Genomic DNA, 23,514 nt, shown 5'->3' with positions numbered 1-23,514 from the left:
GGTACTGGGGACCATATCTCAGTACTTTCTATTTGTAAAATGACCAAAATATTCTTCCATCCATTAAATTAAAGGGCGATATCGTAAATGACTGTCACCCATTGACGAGAAACTATACTGTACTCATCTACGTATGTCAGTTATGATAAATTTTAAAATTATTATTTAGCCAATGTATATTAATAAAATTAAAATTTTAATTTTAATACCTTAAAGTTATATTATTTAATTTTTATATTTAATTTTTATTTAATTCTTTTATTTTTTATTAAATTTTTTCATTAAATAAAATATTTAATACTAATTAAATTATTATTTATTTTTTTATTTTAATAAAACTAATTATTAATTCATATAGTTTAAAAAATATATTAATTAATTAATTAATATACTTTATTTCGTTAACTTTTTATTTGTCTTTTTTTTTATCCAAAATATTTTATCTCTATATTATTTTCTTTTTTTATATTTATTTCTCTACACTTATATTCTTCTTTTTCTCATTCTTTATTTATTTTTTATTTTAAATTTATAAAATATATATGCGCACGAAATGTTAATCCAATTAAGATTATGATGTATAAAAATTATATTTCAAAATAAAAAATATAAAATAATACTTAGAGAATTAAATAAAAATATTTAAATAATTTTTTAAAAAATATAAATTCATATTTAATCTTTATATAGTAAATTTTATTGTCAATCAGTAATATGTTTTCTAAAATATATTTTTTTAATATATTAACTAATTAATTAATTATAATAAAATAGATAAATTAAATAATAACATTTTTTTAAATATAGAAATCAATTAATTATATTTACTAAAATAAAAGAGATTAAATAATAATTTGACATATATTATTAACAAAAAATTTAAGAAAATGATTAAATAATTTAATCAAAACAAAATACATAAATTAAATAATATAATTTTTTTAAAAATAGAAAGTAAATAATTAATTTTATTAAAATACAATGATTAAATAGCAATTTTTCTAAAAATTATCACTATATATTTATATTTAATACTTACTATATTGATTAATAGACTGTATTCAAAGTAATAAGTAAATACTAAGGGGGTGTTTGGTTTACCTGTTGGATGCAGCTGATAGCTGATAGATACCCAAACAGGTAAATTGTGGTGTTTGGTAAACTTAAAAAAATGCAGCTGATAGCTGATGGGCAACTGATATGATACCCATCAGCTGCAGTTTGTATCAGCTCTAAAAATAGAGCTGTTTCTCATCAGCTAATAGCTGATTTGGTTTTATTTTTTATGTTGACCATATTATCCTTTTTTATTTAACTTGAAAATTAATATTATTAATATTTTTATTTTTTTATTTGTAATTTTAACATTTTAATTAACCTATTTCAACTTTGTTAAAATATTTTTTTATTAATAACATAAAATATAAAATATTTATTTATATCCAAAAACTTAAAATTAATTATAAATTTTTCTATTAACAATAATAATTATTTTATTATTTTATCTATATTTTTAAAATTATTTAATTATCTTATAAAAATAATTATTTTCTTATTTCAATAATAAAATAAATGATAAAAGATTAATAATTATATATTTATTTAAATAATATAATATATTAATTTAATAATTATATATTTAATTTAATAATATAATAAATAACATAATGTAATAAATTTATAATTTTATATTTATTTAGATAATAAAATAAATTATATGATATATATCCATATCAACAGTAACAGCTAAATATAATTTTACCAAACACTTAACATAAAACAGCTATCATCAGCTATCAATTATCAGCTATCAGCTAACAGTAACAGTTATCAGCTAACAGCTATCAGTTGTATTCAACAGTTAATCCAAACAGGCCCTAAGTTAACGAGTAGATAATTGTAATTGTAATTTTTTTATAAAATTACTTGATAATTATAATTTTCAATAACTTTTCTAATTAGGGTTTTCATAGTTCATTAGTTGTTTAATTCTCTTAGATAAATTATGGGTGATGAAATATATATATATAATTAGAGAATTATCCGTACTTTTGCATATGATTAAAAATAATTTTAATATTTAAAATTAAAAACATTTTAAATGAAATATTTTTTAATGATTATAATAATTAACAAATTATAAAATTTTAATTTTATTTATATTTAAATATATCAATTTACATTAAATTATTAATTTCTCATAAATTAGTTATATAAAATATGATTCAAGCGGCATTAATAAAGATCTATTCATCAATCTTAGAAAATGAATGTATACCATTCAATGAAACATATTAAAGAATTATGAATGAAGAAGAATATACATGATAAAAATATATGAATATTATGAGATAAATGTACGAGCATTAAAAAAAATAATTAAATATTTAATAATTTTAAAAAATAATACATTAAATTTAATTATTGAGACCTTGAGTTTTGATGATCAATTAATAAATAAATAAATTATTTAAATTATGAAAATTAAGGTAATAAAGATAATAACAAAAATAGTTAAAAGAAAAATAGAAAGAACATTAAATACCTAATATAAATAGTAATAACTATTAATTATAAAAATTAATCTTTATATGGTAAGTGTGATGTGTCAATACAGATAAGTATTATGTGTTAACTCTAATGAAAATTATCATTTAAATTATGAAAATTATAATAGTGATAACATTAATAAATATAATTAAAAAAAATTTGAAAAAAAATTAAATACTTAATATGAATGATAATAATTACTATTTATAAAAAAATTAATTTTTATATAATAAATATTACGTGACAATACTAATACTAAAGATAAGAGTTACATAATAACTCTAATTAAAATTTTAAAAAAATTTGATTAATTAACTCAATGTCCACTCCTAATAATAAAATGTTATATATATATATATATATATATATATATATATATATATATATATATATAAAACGGCGGATCAAATGAGTTATGTCTCCCTTAAGATTTTAAATTTTAATTAGAAGTAAATTAAAAATAATATGTTTTTAATAAATTCTTATATTTGACTTAAAAAAATATAAGATAAGTTTAAAATATTTATATTTATTTATTGATCAATAAATAAAAATTTTAATTATTTTATATTTTGAAAACTTAAAAAATATTTTTTATTGATTAAATTAAAATAAAAAATTAATAGCTTATATTTTTAAAAAAAGTTTTCAAGTAATAAAAAATAAATTAAAAAAATTTAAACGGAAACGGAAAATTCATGGGGAGCGATCCGGTCCCGTTGTTTTTTCTATTTAATTCATTTTTGTACTGAGTTGAACCGATCCCGGTCTATCAGTAGGAGCACTGAGCAAACCACACCGCACGTGCTAGGAACTAAGTACAAATATGAAGTCTAATCACCTTGTCGAGATGAAGAAAGAAAGAGAAAGGAAGAAGACGAAAATAACAAATATTGTTGACGACAGCCTAAAACATCAAGACAAAACCCAGATCCTTGGATCCCTTATTAACAACAACCTCCACCTGCACCAAATCTATGTCCCTCTCCTTCATTCTCTTTTGAACAACCTACGAATATTTATATTCCCACTATCTCTCTCTCTGTTTCTCTCTGTGCATGACTATCAACCTCTGTTGATTGAAAGCTAAGTTTCTATCTCTGATACAAAGGCACAAACACAAAGTGCGCATAAGAAGAAAATGATAATACCCACACAATGGGTATCTTCAAGACCCAGCAAATCCATGCTCACTCTATCTCTTCTTTTATCATTTCGGCTTCTTCTGTGATCTCTGCATATGAGCTGATTTTGGGGAGCTGCGTTTTTGGTGTAATGTGGCTTCAATTGGTGCATTTCTAGATCGTCTTCTGGTTTTTTCTTTTGGATCTCCTAGAAATGGCTCTGTTTAGAAAGTTCTTCTATCGAAAGCCACCTGACGGGCTTTTGGAAATCTCTGAAAGGGTTTATGGTACGCTTCTCTGGAATCAAATTGCTTACTTGGGTGTTCAAGATTAATGGGTTCTCGTTATTTTTTTTTTTCCTTCCTTCATTTGATTTTTAGGGGATATCTATAAGCTTTATTATGTGGTAAAACAAACATAACATATATTAAAGAATGTCTGGATGTGATTAGTTTGAAATAGTAGAAACGAAACCTGGTTGATTAGCCTAAATGTTGAATTGTTGATGCATATGGATCACTTTGGTTGAGTTGGATATTGTAAAATTATCAAAATGATATATTATTAATTTTCTTACCATTTGGGCCTTGCTCAGACTCCGTTCACGCTAGTCTATTGCTGTTGTAATCTCCAGCTATTGGATTATATTGCTTAGTCACATTTATAACAGTTGCATTTTAAAGTCTAATCAGTTATAATATTTCTGTGGAACTGGAGTGCAACTTCTTCATTTCTAAAGTTCTTACACATTGTTTTTTTTTTTTTTTCAGTTTAGTATGACCCTCTAATATCAGGGTTATGGTTCAATACAGTGTATGCATTTAATTTTAATCAAAGCATTTTTTTTTAAAATGTAATCAAAGCACTTATTATTTGCGGTTGAAGTTTGAAGATTATTTTTCCTTTTTTCTTTTGGGTGGGTGGATGGATTCGTCTTTAAATCATAATGCAAATAGCTTCTCTGTCCATATCAGTATTGATTATGCAATGAAACTTATTATTTTGTTTGGTTCCACAGTCTTTGATTGCTGCTTTATGACGGATACTTTAAAAGATGCCGAATATAAAGTCTATATAGGAAGCATATTGAGTAAACTTCGTGACTACTTCCCAGATTCTTCATTCATAGTCTTCAACTTCCGAGAGGGAGAGAACCAAAGCCAGATTGGGAGCATATTGTCTGAGTATGATATGACTGTAGTGGACTATCCTCGTCACTATGAAGGTTGCCCATTGCTCACCATGGAGATGATCCACCACTTTCTCAGATCAAGTGAAAGCTGGCTGTAAGTTCTGCAACAAAACGTGCTCTTGATGCATTGTGAACGAGGTGGCTGGCCAGTTTTGGCTTTCATGCTATCTGCACTCTTGATATACAGGAAGCAGATCACTGGTGAGCAGAAAACTCTAGACATGATTTACAAGCAAGCGCCTAGAGAGCCTTTGCAGTTGATGTCACCCCTCAATCCTTTGCCTTCACAACTGAGGTACCTGCAGTATGTATCAAGAAGAAATGTGGGCTCACAGTGGCCTCCGTTGGATAGGGCACTTACACTGGACTGTGTTGTTCTTAGAGTTATCCCCAGTATGGATGGAGAAGGGGGTTGCCGTCCAATATTTAGGATTTATGGTCAGGCCCCTCTAATGGTGGCTGAGCAAACTCCCAAAGTTCTTTTCTCAAGACCAAAAAGGAGCAAACTTGTTCGGCATTACAAGCAGGTAGCTCGAGTGTGTCTCTATGTGTGTTTTAAGTATCTCTACAACAGCTTTATGTTTTGATTTAAAATTTGGATTTTGGATGTTCTTGCTTACTGGGTGAAAGGCGGTCTTTTTATTTTTAGTTGTTTGTAATTACTCAAAACTACATGTTCTTGCAAGAGTTTTCTTACATAGAAGCAATTAAAATGTAACAGAATTTCATGATAAGAGTCATGTGCATTCATTTACTTTGTGTCATTGATCTTTCTTAGATAGTACTGCTACTTCCTTTCTATAAGTGTGATGTTTGTCAGTGAAGGAGTCATCTTCTTAATTCTAAGGTTATATTGGTGATGCATATAAACATTTTGATTCTGATTTGGATGTTGCGATTGTTCACTCATTCCTGAAAAAGTACATCATTTGCATTTTGTGATTCTTAGCTGTTGATTTACTATTTATCACAATGAATATGACAAATAAAGTTATAGGTGTTCTCAAATTCTTTATTTATTGCTGCAGGAACTTTGTGATTTAATTAAAATAGACATCCATTGTCATATTCAACGTGATGTTGTGATGGAATGTATTAGTGTGGAGAGTGACTTGGAAAGGGAACAGATGATGTTCTGTGTCATGTTCAATACAGCCTTTGTAAGATCGAATACCTTAATGCTAAACCGTGATGAAATTGACACATTATGGAATGTTGAAGATCAATTTCGGAAAGACTTCAGAGCAGAGGTATCCTGTTATCTTCCTGCTTCTTTATGTGTTCAATGGTATGTCAAATTTGATCTGTTCTGAGGCAATTGTTTTTCTTTTCCATTTCTAATTCTATGAATGAAGGTTCTTTTTTCAGAGATGGATTCAACTTCATCTCGTGCTTCAATTGATTTAACAGTTTTGGACGAGGAAGGTGGCCTTCCTGAGGAATCATTAGCTAAAGTTCAAGAGATTTTCGGCAATGTGGACTGGCTAGATACAAAACCTGATGTGGCATTAAATGTACTTCAGCATATCACTACACTCCAAGAAAATTTGGATGCTATTTCTCCACGGAAAGCAGAAAAAGGCAGCAAGATGCCAGAATCAACTATTGAAAAAGTTCAAGATGAATCAAAGTTAAAGGAATTAGAAAAAAAGAGCAAGAGTCCCACATCCCCTAGTCTATGGGAACTATCCATTGATGCAAATTCAATTAGGGAGAAGTTTGAACCCCAAGAACCGAAGGTTGCTCTCCAATGGTCTGCTCAATCTAAGATCTTATCCCCACGAGTGTCATAGACTTCACTATCTTCTCCATATCCATGCCTGATGAATGGAGGAAGAGTATTTTAGTACCTATTTTTAAAAATAAGGGAGACATACAGAGTTGCTCAAATTATAGGGGAATTAAACTCATGAGCCATACTATGAAGTTGTGGGAGAGAGTTGTGGAGCATCGACTACGTTATGATACTTCTATCTCTCTCAATCAATTTGGTTTCATACCTGATCGTTCAACTATGGAAGCGATCTTTCTCATTAGAAGCTTGATGGAGAAATATAGAGATGTGAAGAAAGATTTACATATGGTTTTTATTGATGAAACATATACAAGAGGGTATTCCTTGGTTCATGATGTTTGCGGATAATATTGTTATGATAGATGAGACGCGAGAAGGAGTCAATAGAAAGTTAGAGCTTTGGAGAAGTACTCTAGAGTCAAAGGCCTTTAAGTTAAGTAGAACGAAGACAGAATACATGCATTGCAAGTTCAGTGAAGGCCAAACTGGTGATAGGGAAGGAGTTAGTTTGAATGGAGTGGTGCTATCCCAAAGTAATCACTTTAAATATCTAGGCTCAGTCCTTCAAGTAGATGGGGGATGTGAGGAGGATGTTAGTCATAGGATTAAAGTCGGATGGTTGAAGTGGAGACGTGCCATGGGAGTTTTATGTGATCGTAAGATTCCCAATAAATTGAAAGGAAAATTTTACCGAACAGCCATACGACCGGCTATGTTATATGATAGTGAGTGTTGGGCACTGAAAGAGTCGTATGCATCTAAGATAAGAGTTGCAGAGATGAGAATGTTAAGGTGGATGAGTGGACATACTAGACTAGATAAAGTTCGTAATGAGAGTATTAGAGAAAAGGTAGGAGTGGTACCAATTGAAGATAAGTTGAGAAAAGGGAGATTGAGGTGGTTTGGTCATGTGAAGCGTAGACATACGGAGGCTCCCGTTAGACAAGTAGAACACATTAGGTTAGAGGATAGAAAGAAAAAAAGGAGTAGACCTAAATTGACTTGGAGGAGAGTAGTACAACATGATCTAGAAGCATTACACATTTTTGAGGACTTAACACAAAATCGTTTAAAGTGGAGAAAGCGAATCCATATAGCCGACCCCAAATTTTTGGGATAAAGGTTTAGTTGAGTTGAGTTGAGTATACTGCATCTAGAAGTGAGGAAATCATGCATCCAGTGACATTAACATCCTTAACAATTTCATTTCCTATCACAAATATACAAAAATCTTTATAGCTCAGTCATGTGTCTAATGTAAGGCTGCCAGCACCACCATCACTGCCACCACCACCAATGTCTTCTGCTTCATAGCAATATTCCATTAAGGCTACCACAACTTCAGAAAAATTTTCTGCTACTGATTATCCTCCAGCTCAATCAACTTTAAAAGCAACAGAATCTTCACCTTACCATTATCCTGAAAAATTATCAGATAGAAGTCTGTCATTACTGGGTCCTGCTCCCTCATCTCCAACTATAAAGCACGAAAATGGCACTGAGTCACGTTTCCCAGTGTCGGAAACGTTTCCGACGAGGAAACGACCTGACACGGCTGGGAAACGTTTCCGGGCCGTTTTCGAAAATATTGAAAATTGAAAACGGGTTTCCGTCGCCGGAAACGCGTTTCTTTAAAGAAAATTAAAAAAAAAAAAAAGAAAAATGGGTAGGTTAAAATCGATCACTTCACAACATTCACCAACAGAAAAGGAAGAAGAAGAAAAAGAAAAAGAAAGGGAGTACCTTCAATGGCAGTCGGCAGCATTGCAGTTCGCAGCGCAGGTAAGGATCGCAACACCTTTCTCTTCTTTTCTCATTGATCTGCCATATTCACTCTTTGATATGCTCTCTCCATCCTTATCATTGTTATCAACAGAAGAAGAAGAAGAAGAAGAAGAAGAAGCAGCAGCAGCAGCCGAAGGGAGAACGACAGTCGACAGATAAGTGGCATTTCCTATTTTCTTCCCGATTGTGAATATGAATAATTAGGTTTATATTGGGTTTTATTAATTTATTACTATTTAATTTATTATTTTCCTTATTATTAATTTATTATTTTCCTTTTCTAATTTCTTTGTGAAACAATTTTATTAAGCAACTTTTATTAATTAATTACAATTTTATTCTATTAATTAATCATAAATTTATCATATTTAATATCATTTTTTTTCTCTAAATGTATATTCCATAATTAGATTTTTCTCAAACTAAATTTGAGGAGTTATCATAAATATTTTTTTTTAAAAAAAAAGAAAGATAAAAAAAATTTTCCCAAATTCACTGAAAATTTTCAAGATTTGCCATATTTTTACAATCAACATTTTGAAGGAAATTAAGGACAAATGTAAATATATTTTTAAAGTTATTTTTAAAATTATAAAATTTCAAATTTAAATTCTAATTAATGATAAATAAAAAAAATTCCAACATTCAAAATTTGTATTTTATATTAATATATTTTATATTTTTGTAATAATTTATATATAATGTGTTTAATATAATTTGTTTTAATGTATCGTTATATTATATATTAAAATTTTTCATAATAATTTTTATAGTCAATTTATTCAATTCTATTATTTAATTCTTTAATATTTTAATATATAATTTGCATTATGCTTTAATCCTTAGTATATAATTTGTTTAAATAATTTGTAAATTGTATAAAATTGTATTTTCTTTTTGTCATTTTGATAGGAAAATATTTGAATGGATTCTTCGAACTCAAATTCTACCCAAGCAAATAGCACTAGTGCCACTTCTTCAAAAACTAGGGAGGAAGAATTTAATTCTTTGTGGATATATGTAACTAAAATTGAGAAAACTTGAGAAGGAGGGAGTAATTGTAAATGGATATGCAATTTTTGTGGACAAGAAAAGCAAGGGACTTATACTAGAGTGTGGGCTCATTTATTAAAAATCACTGGAAAAGGGATTGGTGTGTGTAAAAAAGTGATGAATGATAGTATTTCTGAAATGAGGAAACAGGAGGATGAGGCAACAAATAAAATTACCAATTCACAATCTAGGCGAGTTTCTTTGCCTATTAGTATAACTTCTGTTCCTTCATTGAATATAACTGAACCAAGTATTTCAGCAGCTTTGAAGAAAAGAAGAGTTAATGATTCTCCTCTTGGTAGAGCTTTTGACTTGCAAACTAGAGCTCAATTAGATGAAGAGATTGCTAGAATGTTCTACACTGGGGGTCTACCTTTTAATTTTGCTAGAAATCCTTATTATGTGAGTTCTTATTCTTTTGCTGCTAATCATGTTTTAGGTGGTTATGTGCTGCCTGGTTATAACAAATTGAGAACCACATTACTTCAGCAAGAAAAAGCAAATGTAGAGAGGTTGCTTGAACCAATTAAAAGCACTTGGTTAGAAAAGGGTGTTAGTATTGTGAGTGATGGATGGAGTGATCCCCAGAGGAGGCCTTTGATTAATTTTATGGTTGTTTCTGAGTCTGGCCCCATGTTTATCAAATCTGTAGATTGTTCTAGTGAAGTGAAAGATAACCAATTTATTGCTAATTTGCTAAAAGAAGTAATTGATGAGGTGGGTCATCAAAAAGTGGTACAAGTCATTACTGATAATGCTTCAAATTGTAAAGGTGCTGGAGAATCATTGAGGGAATGTTTTCACATATTTATTGGACTCCTTGTGTTGTGCACACTCTTAATCTTGCTTTGAAGAATATATGTGCAGCAAAAAATTTGGAAATTAATCAAGAAACTTATGATGTGTGTCACTGGATCACTGAAATCCATGGGGATGCTTTGCAAATCAAGAATTTTATAATGAATCATTCCATGAGGCTTGCAATTTATAATCGGTTTAGCCCTTTGAAATTGCTTTCAGTTGCTGACACTCATTTTGCTTCTATTGTTGTGATGCTTAAAAGATTTAAACTTATTAGGCGTGCTTTAGAAGCAATGGTTATGAGTGATCAATGGGCACAATACCGAGAAGATGACCAAGGCAAAGCTAGATTTGTTCATGATAAAGTTGTAGATGAGGATTGGTGGAAAAATGTTGATTACATCATTGCTTTTACTGGGCCCATTTATGACATGATCAGAGTTTGTGACACAGATAAACCATGCCTTCATTTGGTTTATGAGTTGTGGGATTCTATGATTGAAAATGTGAAGCAAGTTATTTTTTATCATGAAGGAAAGCAAGGAGATGGGTTTTCTCCTTTTTATTATGTGGTTCATCGAATTCTTGTTGATCGTTGGGCAAAGAGCAACACTCCCCTTCATTGTTTAGCCCATTCATTAAATCCAAGGTAAATTTCTAACTTACATACTCATCTTCTTGTTATAATTTTTTTTTATTATTTTCTGAATTTATTTTCTTATTTTTGAAGATTTTATAGTGAAAAATGGCTTCAAGAGGGAGAAGGTAGAGTGCCTCCTCATATGGATGGAGAAGTATCAACTGAAAGAATTAAATGCTTTAGGAGGATTTTTTCTAATGAAGATGAGCGAATTAGAGCAAATGATGAATTTGCAAATTTTTCTTTGAAAAGTGGACCTTTTGCTGATCCTGATTCTATTGGAAGTATGTATGTTACAGATCCTAGGAAATGGTGGGCATGTTTTGGTTCTAATGCACCTTTACTTCAAAGGTTGGCTTTTAAAGTGCTTGGACAACCTACTTCCTCCTCTTGTTGTGAAAGAAATTGGAGTATTTATTCCTTCATTCATTCATGTAGAAGGAATAAATTAACTCCAAAACGTGCAGAGGACTTGGTTTTTATCCATAATAATCTTCGTCTTCTGTCGAGAAACTCCTCCCAATATTATGATGAGAAGACAAAATTGTGGGATGTTGGTGGTGATCAATTTGGGAGTATGGAAGATGTGGGAGTTCTTGAATTTGCCAACCTTTCATTGGATGAACCAGAGTTAGAGTCTGTTTTGTTTGATGAAAATGCAACTACAAGCATGGAGAAGGAGAAGGAGAAGGAGAAAGACAGTGAAGTTGAGGAAATGTCATATATTTCATTATCTTTTATTTTTTAACATTTGAATGTGTTGTAGTTAATATTTATTTCTTATAAGTATGAAACTTCTAAATATATATTTTTATGGTTGGATTTAAATGTTGATTTGGACTTTATTTATTATTGAACATCTTTCATGATATATATATATATATATATATATATATATATATATATATATATATATATATATATATATATTTATTTATTTATTTATAAATATACCCCTATATTTTTTATATTTACACGTTTTCGTTTCCTATATTTTTTAAAATGCCGTTTCCCCGTGTCCGTTTCCGCGTTTCCGTTTCCGTTTCCGTGCTACATAGATCTCCAACCCCTACTCCTCATGGGTCATCTCCTTCTGCCTTTTCATCCCTAGCTTCCCCTCCCCCACCTCCTCCTCCTCCTGCACCTCTTTCTTTTTCAGGGGATTGCCATCACCTAGAGAAAAAAAAAAACATTCTCAGCTCTGCCTCATTCCCACCCTTCTCCCCCCTCTTATTTTTCAGGAGCATCCTTATCACCCAAAGTTAATAAATCATTCTCAACTCCCCATCCCCATCCTTTGGTTTCAGGAACATCTCCATCATCCACGATCAAGAACTTATATTCAACTCTTCCTCCTCCTCCACCTGCTGAGGTTGCTTCATTAGTTGTTAACCCAGTGTCTTCTCTGCAGCCTGTAACAAACTCAACAGTCATTTCTGGACCTCCTACTCCTCCTCCTCCTCCATGTTCTGGATCTGCATCAGGCTTTTCCAGCATTGTTAAAGTGCCACCACCACCTTCTCCTCCTAGTTCTGCTTGAAACTCATCTAACAATTCTGCACATATTCCTCCTGTGCCACCACCTCCCACTCCTTTTTCCGAAGGGTTATCAAAACCCTGTGCTGCTTCTTCAGCATCTCCTTCTGGAGTTGGCAATGGAAATGTGCCTTCAGTTCCTGGACCAGCTGCTGGTGTTCCATTCAATGTAAAGGGGCGAGGCCTATCACATCCAAATCCGAGAAGTCAGGTCCAACCTAGAAAGGCCAACCTGAAGCCCTATCATTGGTTAAAATTAACTGGAGTCATGCAAGGAAGTCTTTGGGCTGAGACACAAAAATCTGATGAAGCTTCCAAGTATGCATCATTTTTATGTTGCCTTGTTTGTTAAAGAAATGTTTTAAGTTAATATTACTCTTTATGCTTGTTTTTCATTTTTATTCTGTTTTGTCTGTGCTAGGGCTCCAGAATTTGACTTGTCAGAACTTCAAAATCTTTTCTCAGCAGTTGCACCAACTACTGGTCAAGGAGGCATTGGGGCAAAATCAAATCGCGGCACCTTGGGACCTAAATCTGACAAAGTTTAGCTGGTAATCAGTGTTTTTTTTAAGGAAATGAGCTAAAATTTGTTTGGTTGTTTTGATGTCACAGACCCTCTTCTTCTTTTTTCTTTTTTTTTTTTAAGAATCTTCAAAAGCAATCTTCTTTACTTCTTCTGTTTGTTTTGTGAAATAGAATTTTTCTTTTTGCAGCAAGTTGGTTTGTTTAGTGCATTCTTTTTTTTTTTTTTGTGGGTTTATTCTTTGTGTACACTTAATAATTCTTAAAATATTTAGTATTTATTTCCTTTTTCAAAAGGTGTTTACTGATTTTACAGATTGAGCTTAGACGGGCGTATAATTGTGAGATCATGCTTTTGAAGGTTAAGATTCCTCTCCCTGACCTGATGGTATGCTGAATCTTTTTGTGGTTTTGTTTCAAGTAAATGTATCTCAAAATGATTTGAGTTAAAAAGTGAGGTTGAACAAATTTATAGTATAGGTCATCGTTCATAGTGTAAAAAAAAAAAGTTGTGTACAAAGGTTCAGTGAATGTATACAATACAAAATTAGCTGAATGTATGTGAAAATGATTTCATGATGGTCATTGATTAAATTTTTTACGTGACAGACTTAAATGTTTCTGGTTATTCCATATACTGTCTGCCTTTCTGTATGCTTCTTGCAATAATTCCATACAACTCAACTCAACTCAACTCAACTCAACTAAGCCTTTATCCCAAAAATTTGGGGTCGGCTATATGGATTCGCTTTGTCCACTCTAAATGATTTTGGGTTAAATCCTCAGAAATGTGTAATGCTTCTAGGTCATGTTGTACTGCTCTCCTCCAATTCAATTTAGGTCTACCCCTTTTTTTTCTTTTTATCCTCTAACCTAATGTGCTCTACTTATCTAACTGGAGCCTCCGTATGTCTACGCTTCACATGATCAAACCATCTCAATCTCCCTTCTCTCAACTTATCCTCAATTGGCACCACTCCTACCTTTTCTCTAATACTCTCATTACGGACTTTATCTAGTCTAGTATGGCCACTCATCCACCTTAACATTCTCATCTCTGCAACTCTTATCTTAGACGCATATGACTCCTTCAGTGCCCAACACTCACTACCATATAACATAGCCGGTCGTATGGCTGTATGTTAAAATTTTTCTTTCAACTTATTGGGAATCTTGCGATCACATAAAACTCCCGTAGCACGTTTCCACTTCAACCATCCGGCTTTAATCCTATGACTAACATCCTCTTCACATCCCCCATCTACTTAAAGGACTGCGCCGAGATATTTAAAGTGATTACTTTGGGACCGTACCACTCCATCCAAACTAACTCCTTCCCTATCACTAGTTTGGCCTTCACTGAACTTGCAATGCATGTATTCTGTCTTCGTTCTACTTAACTTAAAGGCCTTTGACTCTAGAGTACTTCTCCAAAGCTCTAACTTTCTATTGGCTCCTTCTTGCGTCTCATCTAGCAGAATAATATCATCCGCAAATATCATGCACCAAGGAATACCCTCTTGTATATGTTTCGTCAATTCATCTAAAACTAATATAAAAAGGTAGGGCTTATAGCTGATCCTTGGTGTAATCCAATTGAGATTGAAAAATCTCTTGTGTCCCCTCTCACTGTGCGCACAATAGTAGTTGCTCCTTCATACATATCTTTCAACACTTGTATGTACCTAATAGATACCTTCTTTTGTTCTAACATACTCCATAAGACATCTCTTGGAACACTATCATAAGCCTTCTCCAAATCAATAAAAATCATGTGTAGATCTTTTTTCACATTTCTATATTTCTCCATCAAGCTTCTAATGAGAAAGATCGCTTCCATAGTTGAACGACTGGGCATGAAGCCAAATTGATTAAGAGAAATAGAAGTATCATGACGTAGTCGATGCTCCACAACTCTCTCCCACAACTTCATAGTATGACTCATGAGTTTAATTCCCCTATAGTTTGAAAAACTCTATATGTCTCCCTTATTTTTAAAAATAGGTACTAAAATACTCCTCCATTCATCAGGCATTTTCTTTGAGTTTAGAATCTTATTAAATAATTTAGTTAACCATGCCACTCTCATATCTCCCAAACACTTCCACACTTCAATTGGTATTTCCATCGAGTCTACAGGCTTTACCCACTTTCATTCTCTTAAGTGCTTCCTTTACTTCTAAAGATCTAATCTTTCTAGTATAATTCACATTTTTTTTTATTGTTCTATAGTCTATATTCACACTATTACCATTTTGACTATTATTAAAGAAATCATTAAAATAATTTCTCCATCTTTCTTTAATGTCCTCATCTTTCACCAACACTTTTCCTTCTTTATCCTTAATGCATATAACTTGATTGAGATCTTGACATTTCCTTTCTCTCCTCCTTGCTAATCTATAAATATCTTTTTTCCCTTCTTTAGTTTCAAGTTTCTCATGTAACTTTTCAAAGGCCTGTGCTCTTGCTTGACTAACTGTCTTTTTTACCTCTTTCTTTGCTATCTTATACTGTTCATATGCCTCATTATTATCACATTCAGGTAATTTCTTATATCATTCTATTTTTCTCTTCACTGCCTTTTGTACTTCCTCATTTCACCACCATCTCTCTTTTGAGGGTGGTCCATGTCCTTTAGACTCTCTAAGTACTTTTCTAGCTACTTCTCTAATATTTGATGCCATCTGTATCCACATATCATTGGCCTTCTTGCGGTAATTCCATATCACAAAAAATATTTTTCTCATTTTCTAGCATTTGGGACACTCAGGAAAACAGATCAACAGAAAATATTTTTCTCATCAAATAAAAAATTAAGTCATTTTCAAAAGAGAGAGTCTTTTTTTTTTTAGACTTTGATAATCTTATTAAAATGTGAAAACACTTATACATAAATAACATAAACACATACCATTAGTTTAACACTGCAACCAAACAATAGAAAATATTTTTATATTTTCCATGGAAAACATTTTTTATATACAAATTATTTTCAGTGAAACAAATGAAGCCTTACGCTTTGAATGCCTATTTATATGAATCTATGTATTAAGTACTAATGATGATTTATACTTTCATTTGAATTTCATAACTATCCTAAAGCATTATTATTCTTGAGGGACGAAATTGAATATGAGTGAATGTAGATTTTCTTTTTCCACCAAAGTATATTTTGTGCGCACTGCTGATTTTTTGTTATGTTGATTAACAAATTACTTCCTATTTTTTCCTTTTCATCTGACATGTTAGTTCTTGTAAATTTGACTAGCCCCTGGGCTGTGTTCCTTTTCTCCCCTTTTTCTTCTGGCACTAGTTATTTGAAGTCCTGTAGCATTGTTTTGGATAAGGGATTCTAATATATTAAATGATTTTTGGTTGACCCTTTTATATTTTTGCTTCACTACCAATGTCTTACAGAGTTCAATCCTTGCCATGGATGATTCAGCTCTAGATGTTGATCAGGTTGATAACCTTATCAAGTTCTGTCCAACAAAAGAAGAGATGGAATTGCTTGAGGTATTGAAAAATGTTTTCATATAAAATATTTCACATCTTCACTAATATGATAAGAGTTTTAATACGTTCTGACAAGTTTATTTCATTTCCATGGTCATAGAGAATGAACTTTATTAGTTCAAAATGCGTGTGCATTCTTGTGTACCTATTTGAGTAATAACTGTTCTTTTATATAAATGTTCAGGGTTATAATGGAGATGAGGAGAACTTGGGAAAGTGTGAACAGGTGTGGCATTGTCTTTTTTTATATTATGGTTCACTTTTACATTTATGTTAACTTCTAGCTCGTATACCTAATGCCACAATTACAAATTGTAAATACAAAAAAAAAAAGAATCCTTTTCATGTGGCTTGATCTCCCTTTAATTCCTCTGATGAATCAATTAGGCAATGTGAAATAGGATGATACTAGTGATGTTGGTTGCATACATTTATAAGATGTCCTATGAATTGAAGCCTGTATCCTCTGAAGAATTTGAGTTGCATTGTTTGGGAATATACTTCATATATATTGTTTCTCTCTATTTTTTTTAATTACTATTCCAATTAAATGACTTGCGCATTTTTATGGCAGTTCTTCTTAGAATTGATGAAAGTGCCACGCGTAGAGTCAAAGCTAGGAGTTTTTTCATTTAAGCTACAATTCCAACCCCAGGTTAGAGGACAAAAGTTACATGAGTATGCTGATTTTATGATTCTTTCCTTTGTTTTTATTTTTAATTGTGCCCTTTCTTTGCACCTATTCAGGTCTCTGACCTCAGAAGAAATTTGAATGTTGTAAATTCAGCTGCTGAAGAGGCAAGTCTTATATTGTTTTTAATTCTTTATCTCCTTCCAGTTAAATATTTCTCTGTATTTTTCATCTTTTTCACAATTTTCAATAATGCATTCACCAGATCAAGAGCTCAGTCAAGTTGAAAAGGATCATGCAAACTATTCTTTCCCTGGGTAATGCCTTGAACCATGGAACTGTAAGGGGTAAGTTGCAACTTCCTTGTTTAGAGTCTTGTTGTGACTTCTATGAAAGACATTTGGAATTTGTACGGTGGTAGATTATGCAAATTAGGAAACTCTATGTTATAATTCATAGGCCCAGAGAGTTTGAGTGCATATGGGCCGACTTTGCTCTAGGAATTGGGCTGCATTGGCACACCACACCTCCATCAAAATGGCCTAAGCCATTTTGATTTGGTTTGCTAACACTTATATGCCCTTTATAATTCTTGTGCATTGCCAATATGGGATTGTGTTTCCATCTTCACCTCAAGTGCAACTAGATTCAAATTTAGGCTCATAGGCCTAGCTGTCACTTGCCATTGCCTGGGTGTTCCATCTAACTTAGGTCTGCCTATGTTCTTTGAGTCTAACTCTTCTTGACCAGTCGCAGATCTACCTGAGTCTGGCGCAGCTTGTAGGTTAGGCTCTTTTTTGCTTAGCACACTATGGTTTTGGGTGTTGGATCTACGACCATTGGGCCTCACTTTGATACCACGTTATAATTCACAGGCCCAAAAAGTTGGAGTGCATACAGACCAACTTTAATGTAGAAATTGGATTGGATTGGCACACATCTACCACAATGGCATTTGCCAACACTTACATGCCCTCAAAAATTCTCATGCACTATTGATGTGGGATTTTTGTTCCCACCTTCAATATTCCAACACTCTATTAACAAATAAAATTATGTGCAAGTTAGAGATCATGGAGCCATTAATCATACTTTCATATTTGCATAGATATAACTAATTTCTTTTGTGTTTTTTATTCATTATGCGAGTTACGTGACTTTTTAAGGGAGAACTATTGTAGAATCCTGAACTTTGCTTATATATATATATATAAGCCAAACTTAATTCTAACTCCTGAAACCCTTTCCTTGTAGAACCTTGAACCTTTCACCATAAGGTCTAAAATTTAATCTATAAAGTAGAATCCCAAATATTTTTATCGTAAAATGCCAAGCTTTGCTATAAATCGTTCTTATCATCAAGTATTAAATTGTGTTCATCCAGGGGATCATTGTTTCAAAAGTGATAAAACCTAATGATCAATGGTATTCATACTCTTTTGATGCAGACAAACTCGATATAGAAGGCTGACCTAGGGGATTATTACCCTGCACCTGATCAAACCTAGTGAAAATGTAAATCAAACTGACATGGAGGATTCTTGCACCATGCTATAATTAAACTCAACAAACGAGGTTGATTCAAGGAGTTTTGACCAAGAAAATGATCAATTCAATTTATGTACTTGTTTTTCCTATAAGTAAGGAATATTTCATTAGATTCACTGACAGAATTCACATGTTAGACATGGTTTTTATTAACATATATTTGTGATAAAGCCTGAATGATGTGCTTAATAATTTTCTTAGTTCACTGTCATACTTCATGATTTGTGGCTGCATTTAACAAGTGGTCACATCAGCAGTTTTTGCTTATTGACTTGATGCAATAAGCGGTTTGTTTGAACCTAGACTTGCATGCTGTATGCAACTGACTGACTCTCAGTTTTCTTACCTTCTCATGGAAAACTAGCATAGGCAACAATATCTCTTTTGAGACTGAATATTTTATCATTTGATGAGATTAAATTCAGTACTTTTTAGGATTATTCTCTTTATCTTATATTTCCACTCTGATATATTCCACTTGGATGCTGGGATTAACAATTTATAATTATATTGTTTTAGGTTCTGCTATTGGATTTCGGTTGGACAGTCTTCTCAAACTCACAGATACTCGAGCTCGGAATAACAAGATGACTCATGCATTATCTCTGTAAGGTATAATGTTAAACCTTTCTTACTCGGCTACTTAGAATGCATTTAATAATTCAAAATCTTCATTTTGTGCATATTAAAATTAGAGGGGCAATAAAACAAATTGGAAAATTAATATAGGGATAAAAACTGTTGTTTGGGTTCAGTGTTACATTCTTTTTATTGAATGATAGCAGAACATGGAAAATTGAGCTTCTTCATGCATACGCGGAAAGTTGCATATCAATTCATTATTTTTGTTTGTTTTTGAGCTCTAGGTGCTCGATGAAAAGCTTCCAGAGCTGCTGGATTTTCCGAAAGACCTTACAAATTTGGAGGCTGCAACCAAAGTGCTCTTCTTCTTTGTCGTGTGTTTTTTGTGAAAATATCTAATATATGTTTTTTCCATCAATGCTTTGCTAAATGTTTTAATATATATGCAGATACAATTGAAATATTTGGCAGAGGAAATGCAAGCCGTAAGTAAAGGGCTGGAGAAAGTTGTGCAGGAATTGGCTGTTTCAAAGAATGATGGTCAAGTGTCAGAAAATTTTTGCAAGGTTAAGTCTGACATACCAGCTACTGTGAGTTCATATGTGCAGATAAGGCTCTTCAGAAAATGTTTGCTGAAATTTCCTATTGGAAATTGAAGCTTGGAGGCACACAATATATTTTTTTTCCTTTTTCTTTTATTTGCAATAAAGTTGATGTCACAGCAGATTAATATTGTTATATGCTTGATCATGCATCATACAAGCAGGATCTGTCTTTTATTGATGGAGAAGGCTTAATGTCAATTCAAATGTCCAACTATTAGAGAGGAGAGAACTTATTTTTGGCGCATTCACCTTATCACCTAAGAGTTCAAGTTTTTAAGTTGAGTGGTTCTTTCATGAATTCAGGTCAAAGCCTTTTTGGACCTAGTCATCTAAATACAATTTCTGACACTCCCATTCTTATGATCAAACTGCAATAAGAGGTAAGCATGGACATGTGTGCAGTAATACGCTTAACCCATTAGGCTTTTGGTTGAAGGTGCATGCTGTGTTTTAGCACTTAGGTTCCATAGTGCTTAATAGTAGCAATTACCTTCCCCATAGGCCACAAGCATGGGATGCTTTATGCACTGGATCACCCTTTATTATTTTTATTTTTAAAATTTGGATTATAGCTGATTTTGTTTATATTTCACATCTTTCAATTTATAAATACGAAATTGTTACTATATATATTTTTTTTAATTTCCAGATACTAAAGGCATTTCTGAGTTCTGCTGAAAGTGAAGTGAGATCTTCAGCTTCACTTTATGCTACTGTGGTATGCTTCCTTCCTGCTTTTTAATTTTTAAGGAATCTGCTTTGAATATCTACAGAGTGCTTGAGCATTAGATACACTCATTATTAGACTTATTTCTGGATTTGAATGTTTTCAGGGTAGAAATGCAGATGCATTGGCCCTTTCTTTTGGGGAAGATCCTGCTCGTTGTCCATTTGAGCAAGGTCCTTAACAAGTTTGAGATCTTTATTGTTGTTAATAGAGTAACAAAGTGTAAATGTTAAAAAAAATCAAAATAATGTGTTTGTTTTAAGATGTCTTACTGTGTGTATTCATTCTACAGTTGTGTTTACCATGCTCAATTTTGTGAGGATGTTTGTTCGAGCCAATGATGAAAACTGCAAGCACCTTGAATTTGAAAAGAAAAAGGCAGAGAGGGAAACAGGAAATGAAAAGTTGAAGATGGTTGCTCCCAAAAGGAGACTGAAAACTTGATGCCGACTACTATCAAGAATGGGAATATCAAATGATCAAGTGCTGTATATGCCATAGTCTATTGATCAAAACAGAAGTGGTTCTTATGTGGATAAGCATCATATTTACGAATGGCTGAACACCCAGTTCAACTTCGAAGGAGAAGGCGCAACCTAAAACAGGCAATGATATGGGAAAAAAAGGAAAAATTTTACCCTGCAGCAAGAATATATGGCTGAGGAAATTCAGGTGTATATTACGGGGATAAATTCTCATCCGAAGCTGTAAGCCAACTAATAACTCTTCTGCTTTGTGTTTTTCTTCTGCTCTTTTTATGAACTGATAGTCTGATATTTTATTTGTGCCATTAACAAATCTCTTTTGCTTTTGGAGTAGAGATGGTGGTGAGATGAAGTCTTGTTCGATGAACCACTTGCAAGATATGTCAAGAATTTTGTTGTAAAAATACGTTCTTGTATCCTTTGTTTTCATAATTTATATAGGAGGGATATATTTGGTTAAAGAGGTTGTATTATTTCCTCTGTATATTTTGAGTCGTAGTGGTGTAAATATTCAAATCTAGTCAATCTATATTAGTATTTAGTGTGTAATTTCATTAAGAAAATTGGAGAAAGATTCATTTCCCTTTATACTCAATTGGCTGGCTAATTGTTGTAAGCCATATCAATTTCTTTTAAATCTACCTTCTGTGAATGGCTTACCCTCTGTCTTCTCCACTACTTTCTTTGTACATATGTTCTTGTTGACTCATTAATGAAAACCATTCCTTTTTAATTTTCAATGGATGAGCTACACAAAACCAGGATTCGAAATTGAAACTCCTTGATAGTTGATGTGTTATTGAATATATATGCACCTTGATTCTGCACTTTCATTGCATATCTTTTTTTTTTTTTTTTTTCACTCGGCTTTTGCTAGTGCTCAAACTTGAGATCTTGTAATCCTAAAAAACGTAGTGGAGGAATGGATTCATGATTCACATACAACTGAAGCATAAGAATCAAAACTAGAGAATAACAAGAAGAAGAAGAAGAAGAAGAAGAAGTAATAGAAGCTAACTAATTATCAATTCCCTTTACACTTGAAGTGGAGACCCTTCACAGTACTCTTGGTGTAGATAAAGAGCGAGCTACAGCTGCAGCCAAAGCAACTGTGAAGCTTGGATCTTTAGTCAGGGATGCCAAGTACTCTTCAGCCTTAGTGTTACAGTTTTTGTTGCTGGTGTGATCTTCCATTAAACTTTGACAAGGTTTTTCCTTGTCATGTGTGGGACTTGAGAGGGCAAGATCAAGAGCTACACCTGGTTGAGAAGGATTACTGTTGACTGGGAAAGAAATAATGCTACTTCTGGAGCTTCTTGATGAGCTATCCGGAGAGTATATAGAGTGACCAGGAGATCCAAAGGGATCATGGTTGTGCTTCCCTTCATAAGTAGCAACCAGAATTGACTTATCCTCGGCACATCTTTGAACCTGAAAAACCCAAGAAATTAACCCTTTGCTGCTCATGTATATGTTTATATGACAAGATCGATCGGCAAAAACTCTGGTTTAAAGAAAACTTGAGATCAATACATGTGTGTTTATACCTTCTTTTTGACGGGGCAACCTGGAGCCATGGAACACCTGAAGTAAGCTCTAGGCGATGGATTATCTTTAGTGACCTTCTGGCCATACTTTCTCCATTGATATCCATCTTTTACAATCTAAAAATTCAAATTCTTTTAACCCTGATGAGTACTGATAATATGCAAGAAATCAATAAAATTAACCTGGATAGATCCATGCACAAACATCTCATCTATACTTACTAGGCTCTTGTCATTGGAGTCGGTTCTGACAAAAATTTGTGAAGGCTTGACCATGGGAATCTCAATCCTTGGTTTCTTGATTGAGCCATAGACCTCATAGTATGAGACGCTACTACTCAGAGGTGAGTTGCTACCAATTTCTTGAACACTTGCTTGAAGGGCACTGACCTTACTGCCCATAACTTCAAGCATAACCTTAAGAGTTTCATTCTCTTTTCGGGTACGTTTCAGTTCATCTTGGAGAGCTTCCGCCTGAATAAATAAGCATATGAACAAAATCATATTAGAAAAGAACGAAATGGACATGCCATTAATGGTAAAATCTAGCTCAGTTAGCCAGTTTGGCTATGCAGGTTGCCTTCACCCTTCAGTGCACTCGAGAAAGCTGATTAGAAACAAAGCTTTCTTGAGAAGTGCCTTGTGCAAATCATTCAACCTGCAGGCCAAACTGGGCTTTAATTTCCACTCAATTTCAAGCCTTAGATAATGAGTGTTCATGCTCAAAAATCTAGTGAAAGAAACAACGGGAAGAGGGTGAGTTTACCTCGACTTTGCAAGGAGAGTGAGCAATAGCATCCATGGTAACGGGTTTAAGAAGGTTTATGAATGTCGGTAGGAGATGGGGTAATATTGATGACCAGAGTGTTATT

The 23,514-nt window shown here is 32.6% G+C and overlaps 2 protein-coding genes and 1 pseudogene across 2 annotated transcripts; 2 read left to right on the top strand and 1 right to left on the bottom strand.

Moving 5' to 3' along the window:
* Positions 1-3,411: 3,411 nt before the first annotated feature.
* On the top strand, positions 3,412-21,734 carry LOC110638654 (formin-like protein 18; annotated as a pseudogene).
* LOC110638655 (uncharacterized) lies at positions 9,198-11,792 on the top strand. The gene is made up of 2 exons (XM_021789270.2): positions 9,198-10,949; positions 11,031-11,792. Exons 1-2 carry the CDS (start codon positions 10,294-10,296, stop codon positions 11,686-11,688), a joined length of 1,314 nt encoding a protein of 437 aa, XP_021644962.2. The 5' UTR covers positions 9,198-10,293; the 3' UTR covers positions 11,689-11,792.
* A 255-nt stretch (positions 21,735-21,989) lies between the features above and the next one.
* On the bottom strand, positions 21,990-23,514 carry LOC110638656 (probable WRKY transcription factor 40). Its single transcript, XM_021789273.2, has 4 exons — positions 23,409-23,514; positions 22,865-23,116; positions 22,643-22,759; positions 21,990-22,526 (listed from the first exon to the last, which is right to left on the bottom strand). Exons 1-4 carry the CDS (start codon positions 23,442-23,444, stop codon positions 22,152-22,154), a joined length of 780 nt encoding a protein of 259 aa, XP_021644965.2. The 5' UTR covers positions 23,445-23,514; the 3' UTR covers positions 21,990-22,151.

The sequence above is a fragment of the Hevea brasiliensis genome, chromosome 4, assembly GCF_030052815.1.
Source record: "Hevea brasiliensis isolate MT/VB/25A 57/8 chromosome 4, ASM3005281v1, whole genome shotgun sequence".
NCBI classification, from domain to species: Eukaryota; Viridiplantae; Streptophyta; class Magnoliopsida; order Malpighiales; family Euphorbiaceae; genus Hevea; species Hevea brasiliensis.
Note: the sequence above shows the minus strand (reverse complement) of the source record. Positions and strands in the feature narration are given on the sequence as shown.